The 6,622-nt window shown below is 37.6% G+C and overlaps 1 protein-coding gene across 1 annotated transcript in view; it reads right to left on the bottom strand.

Moving 5' to 3' along the window:
• Positions 1 to 539: 539 nt before the first annotated feature.
• The window catches only part of LOC116583382 (hephaestin), a 133,717-nt gene continuing 127,634 nt past the window's right edge, over positions 540 to 6,622 (bottom strand). Inside the window, exons 20-21 of the mRNA XM_032331479.1 lie at positions 4,299 to 4,343; positions 540 to 1,744 (exon numbers count right to left, since the gene is read on the bottom strand). Coding sequence (XP_032187370.1) covers positions 1,512 to 1,744; positions 4,299 to 4,343 — 278 coding nt within the window. The 3' untranslated portion in view covers positions 540 to 1,511. The remainder of the gene's footprint in view (positions 1,745 to 4,298; positions 4,344 to 6,622) is intronic.

Below are 6,622 nucleotides of genomic sequence, written 5' to 3'. Positions count from 1 at the left end.
CTAACTAGGCAGACGGGTTGCCTGAGAAGACAGGAAAAGTTGCAGTCAATCGAAGTTTCTATTATATACCGAATGAAACCAGGTATTTGGAGTCAAACAAATTAAGACATGAATCTTTACTCAATTTCTAGCTAAATGACCTTGGGTAAAATTACTCCATCTGATCTTTTCTTTATTCATATATAAAACATATATCACCTTGATAGAACTAAAACAAGTCAAATACAATCAGGTATTAGGTGATTTGTAAAGTGTAAAGCACTGCCTATTTCAGTTATTATCTTCATTCTGCCTCTATGTCTTCTGTTCTCCACTTGTCATGTAAAATGGTATTAAGGATATTATAGTGAGGTCGGGTCATCTTATCTCATCCATGCTTTATATCTTGTCTGTCTGTGGTATCTGACCAAGGTTTCAGAGAGGCTTGAACTTATAGGTGACAAAGGAATATTGCTCAAAGGTACCAGAGAGAAGGATCCTCTCCTATTAAAAAGCTCCCCAAATTACAAATAGACCTCTTATACCCCCAATTTCAAAGGAGTCCATGAGATCTGTGATCACCTCTCCCTGCCCAGTGGACAGGTTTAAGCCCCCTATTTCCCTCTGGATAATATTTTTATAATTAAAAAGTATTTTGGTACTTATGGGTTAAAAGATGGTACCAACCACTCTGATTAAGACAGCTTTTTCATTTCCAAAACACAAACATGCAAACTCCACAAACAGGGTAATCAAACCCATATTATACTCTCCCAGTGAGTTCTGTTTCCATCACAGTCACAAACACCCAGAGGCCACAGGGATCCTTTAAATCACCATGTTCACTCTTATAGTCTTCCATCAAGTACTTGGATGTACAGGATTTGTTGCCTAAAATAGGGAAAGGACACCCAACATTGCCTTTATTGTAACTGTGCCAGAAACTTGGAGGACTTCCTGAGGAACTTCTGGCACCAGGGGTTGCAGGTACTAATAGCAACAATATTCTATCTACCCCAAATAGTTTTTATTCTTAAGGAAAATCAAAATAAAATTTTTATCTTCAAATACCACCCCATCCATTTTTCAGTATGCCTATTTTCTTAGTCCTTAGTTTAGAAGTGGATTATCTTTGCAGCTCACTTAGCCTTGGATCAGAGTGAACTTGCCTAGACCATGAAAAGTAACAGAAACTTAATCAATGAGTTTTACCCTTGGTATCTACTTTGTAAGAAGAATCAGTTATTGGGAATTTCCAGATCTTCCAAGTGTCAGTGGTTGATATATACCAGCTGTTGAAATTTGTGATATAAGATACAAGGGAAATTCATTGCCCCAGCTGCCCATGTGGAGAAAAAATAATAAAGAGAAAGTACATAACTTCCATGTAAATAAATAAGTGAAGAAATGCCAGATGATTTTGATTCCATCCTCTGCTCCTCTACCTCCCATGTCCCTTTGACAGTAGGGTCAGTTACTAGAACATGGCCTTCTGGGACTGCATTCAGGATGTATCATTGCAGGATTCAGTGTTACTGCTTGAGGGACAGAAGCTTGAAGCTGTCATCCAGGATGGACCTTCTGTTGCGTCGTAGCTTTCTTTGACGATACTGGTACCAGACCACACCACTAAGAGCCAGAGCAATGAACAGGAGAATGACATTCATACCAATTAAAACAGAAGCCAGTATCTCAATATTCTTTACAGGGATCTTCATGCCCAGCATCCTCACATTTCCTTCTCCAATGTCTCTGAGGACTTTTTCTGAAATGGAATAAGAGAAAAATAGGAACCCTGAGTTAGAGAGTATTCCAATGGGGCACCATTTGCAGTCAATGCCTGGGAAAGAAGAAATAACTCCATCAAAACTGGACAGAAGAACTGCTACTATCCCTAAAAGACCAGATGATGAAGACAGATTTATAGGCCACAAAGAATTTGTGTGACATGATGTCACAGCTGAGAAAGCCCTTAGGAATCACTGAGATCCCAAACCCTCCATAGAAAGATCTAAAACTCGGATTAGAAAGGGCCTTAATATGTTTCTCCAAATATATAAAGGCTTGTGATGTAAAAATAATAATAATGAAGGTAATTGGATTTGGTTTGCATGTTTCCAGAGGATAGAAGTGGGGACAATGAGTAGAATCTTCAGGGAGGCAGTATGACTCAATCATCTAGCTTATCAATGCTCAGTTTGACTATTGGACCATGACAGCTACTTTCCACTGTGCTGTTTGGTCTCTCACCTTTTTAAGCCATGATAATACTGATGTCACTTTGATCTTTCCAGGTGAAATAATCTGATTGTCTTAGTTCTTGGTATACAGACTTTTGCTCATCTCTAATTAACCCACAGAATAAAATTCAGAATTAAGCCAGGCATTCCAACTCTCACAGTCAAGCTCTAACTTGCCTCTTTTTTTAAGTTTTACCTTCTACTCTTGGCTACAATAACTCATTCTTTGTTTCCCAGAGTAAGTGACACTCTTTCAGGCTCCCAAGACTTTCTTAACACCCCTTCTCCTTCTTCATCTTTCTATACCCCTCTTAAATATTACAGGTTTCTGAAAAGCCATCTTCAATTTAGCTGGAGAGTTAATGGTCCTTTCTTGTGTTCCCAAAGTATCCTTCCTGTTTGTATGCCCGTGATTTACTTGCCTGGGCCAAGTGAATTAATCTCCCTCACTTCTGCACTTCAGTCTTCTGTTTTATAAAATGGTGATAAGAACCATACTTAGCAGGGCACCTGGTGGCTCAGTGGGTTAAAGCCTCTGCCTTTGACTCAGGTCATGATCCCAGGGTCCTGGGATCGAGTCCCTATTTGGGTTCTCTGCTCAGTGGGGAGCCTGCTTCCCCCTCCTCCCCCTCTCTCTCTCTCTCTCTCTCTCTCTCTCTCTGCCTACTTGTGATCTCTGTCTGTCAAATAAATAAAAAGTTTAAAAAAAGAACCATACTTCTTAGCTCAGAGATTTCTTTTGAGATTAAAGTAAATTAATATTTATAAGATATTTAGCATTGCACCTGGAAGATAGCAAATGCACAATAAAGAATAGTTGTTATTTTTGCCCCCCCTCCTTTTTTAACAATGTATACTAACAGTGCAATTATTGTTTTTGTGTCTCATTTCATATCTAGACACAAATCTCCTGGAGAGCAATGAATATGTCTTACTAGATTTAGTGTCCCTGGAACTTAGTAGATGTTTGATAAATATATAAACAGATGAATGAACATTCTTAAAGAATGGAGAGAAGATGAAATATAATGAGTTCAAATGAAAACTGGAAAACATCCTAGTTCTGAGTTTATATTCTACCACTTAACTCCTCTTGTGACCTTGGACAAATTACCTTCCATCTCAGTTTCTTATGTACACAATTATTGGTACACAATTACAGTTTTTGAGGGTTTTTTTTTCCAATTGTGAAACATTTCTAAGAAGAACTTATAAATATATATGTACATAGAAGTATGAATTATGTATATCCAAATATACACATAAAATATGTATATACACACAAATATATATGTACATATACAAATACACAAATATATATATATGACATTCCATTCTCTCAGCCTCACTTTACCTTACCCCAATCACGCCAGGACATACCATAGTTCCCTGGTTGACAGTTTATAAGTTACTTAGGGAGATTATTAGGACTTTTCCAAACATAATTGAAAAAAATCGCCAAACTAAACTGATGATCTCTAACATTCTTACTAGCGCTCATAACTTTCTGAGTCTGGACTGAAAAAAGTCCAGGTTCAAATGGTGTGGGAGAGAGTGAAAGAACTATCTGGACCTAGTTTAGGTAGGACAAGAACTTCCACTTTTTTTTGCTGGGGGGGGGGCAGAAATGGCTGGTTCTGGAGAGTCAACAATTTGGTATTCCATAGATACAAAAATAAAAATGGCTGAGGCAGACTGTAGCAGGCTGTATGATGGTATTTGTACTAGTTTCGTACTGTTTATATGAGTACCTTAAGTCTGTCATAGCTCCTTCATGTCCAACCCAGAGAAACCCTGAATTTTCTTTCCCCTAACATATTAGGTGGGAAGAGATAACCTTCAACTGGAGATGAGGCTGTTTTCCTCAACTTAGGAAGTTGGGAGTGGGGGCCAGAGATAATAAATCTGCTTAAAGAAGTTGAACCTTAGGTTCCTGGCTTTTGAAATGTTATATAAATCTCATAATGCTTCTCGCTAGTATTGTAGTCCACCTTTTGGTCAGTGAATCTCATCTTCCAGGGGCACTACACCAAGTACGTACTACATGTAACTATCCAGCTTATTTGTTATTCTTCTTACCGTTTCCAGTCTCTTTGGTAATGGTGGTAATAGTGCTTATGTGTTCTGGAAAACAAAAAGAAATTAGTTAGTTTTATTATTCTTACTAATCCACAGGTTTGCTGTGGGCATTGGCATTGGTTAGAAGAATTTCTCTGTGGTATTCTGAGCAAAATGAAGGCACCTGGAATTAACTACCTTATGGTCAAAGTCAGTATTGGTATATGGATTTGATTTTGAGTAGTGACAAAAATATAAGCAAAAACATGGGCTTAGGAGTCCAAAAGGAAAGTCACTCCTCTGCTATTATGTACATATTTATTGGTACTTCCCATCCACATTCTTATTTTGTCACCCTTTCACACTCTCCTTTCAGGAAATTTCTGCTCTTTGTCAAAAGCACATTCCAACATATCCAAACTCTTCTCGGGACACTGCTTCCTCTTCTGGCTTTAATGAGGCTGAGATCTTCTCTGAGAACTATGTTTCCTTTATATCCTCTCAATACTGCTTTGAGATAATTGTCCCTCCTTTTTTTGTGGTATATATATATATATTCTTGTTTAAAGCTTATATTATTTGTCTAGAAAACTCACAATCATTTTTTGTCACTGTTACTTGGTAGTTATTTTCATTCATGGAATAAATTTGGTACCTGGCTCAGTCTTCCTCTTCCTCAGTTCCCACCATTCACCACTCAAGTTTTTCACAGTTTCTGGACTTTTAACTCCAAATTTTACATCTACTCTTATCTATCAACACCTTCCATGGTCACATGGGACTTGTTATTTGGAACTGCTTCATCTCAGATATATAAAATCTAATAACATCCTCCTGTTCTTTCAGCGTTTGAATGCTACTTTTTCCATTTAGCCTGGTATCCTTACTTCATAAATATCTCTAGCTCCTAGATTCTTCCATTTCCCCCCCAAAACTATTAGCTTTATCCTGTCTCCCCTCTCTTTCCTGGTCTATCTATACTTTATGGTCTATCACTTCAACTACTAATTAACCAGAAGTACTATAATCATCTACCAAAAAACACAGTAACTATGTTTTCCCTGTATTTTGTCTGACTTTGCTGAATACTGGTGGAGAAAAATCAGGTAATTGTAAACACCAGTATTCTTTGTGTCCAACTTTAGACCCTTAGTGATGCCTGCCAATAATCAATTTATTTTCCATCACTCAGAGTTAACTTTGTTTTCCCTTCTCTCAGAATGGTTATTTAAAACCTTAGTCCACTCTCTTGAAGTTCCTTATCTTACCAACCACATTTCACACTCAGCAGATGACTCTTTCTCCTTTCTCACAAATGAAGCAGAGATCATAAAACGTAAATATTCTTTCTCACAAGCCATTGGTCATTTTCTTTTTTTTTTCCCTCTCCTTTTAGTAAACAAACAAAAACTTACTCCAGTCTAATTTTTCACTCTAGCTCCAGTGTTCATCCCCTGTTTCCTCATTAGGAACATTATTTCAACAATTAGTCCTTTCTTCCCTATCTGTCTTCAACTATAGTTGGCCAGTTATCACATATGCAGTTGGAGCAATATTGAATTAGACTATCGTGAGGTATAAACAAACAAAAAAGCAAATAGGTGAGCTTTATGGGCTGGCTTATTGTTAGAGATATGAACTAAACTTAGTCATTGGTGATATTTATTGTGATAGTCTGTTGTCTATTAAATGGTCCAGATTTTGGATAACTCACCATAGACAGATAAAACCTGTTGTCTTCAATCTATAGCACCTTTTTAGAAGGATTTTATTTATTAATTTGAGAGAGAGAAATGATGAGTGAGGGGAAAGAGAAAGAGGGAGAAGGAAAAGCAAACTCCATGATGAGCAGGGAACCCCATACGGGGCTTGATCCTGGGTCCTTGGGATCACACGTGAGCCAAAGGAAACACTTAACTGACTGAGCCTTTCAGGTGCCCTGAACCTATAACATCTTGATGAAACATAAATTCATCACTTGACTTTGGTTCTAAGGACTGATAAAATACAACAAAGAATTCTTTGGACCTATCTGGGTAGTAAAGAATAGTACTAGAGTAGGAGTAGAAGTAGTAGTACTAGAGTTGAAGCCACATTTTAACACTATGGTTTACTAGAGAATAAAACTTGTCCAAGATACAGGCTATCATAATGGACAATTTCTCTTTCCCTGGGGGTAAATAGCAGAATTGTGTTCTCTACCCTGGTTTTCTAAGCTTGTTTGAATGCCCAAAGACATGTTCAAACTTTCTGTTTCCACTGACAGAGAGCCAATGGATGGAAATCATAGACTCAGGTCAAGAGGCTCTTAAGCAGTTAATGACTCAAAGACACAAAGTCCATGG

Source organism: Mustela erminea, chromosome X, assembly GCF_009829155.1.
Source record: "Mustela erminea isolate mMusErm1 chromosome X, mMusErm1.Pri, whole genome shotgun sequence".
Classification (NCBI taxonomy): domain Eukaryota; kingdom Metazoa; phylum Chordata; class Mammalia; order Carnivora; family Mustelidae; genus Mustela; species Mustela erminea.
The sequence above is the reverse complement of the archived record's forward strand: the minus strand, read 5'-3'. Positions and strand labels throughout refer to the sequence as shown.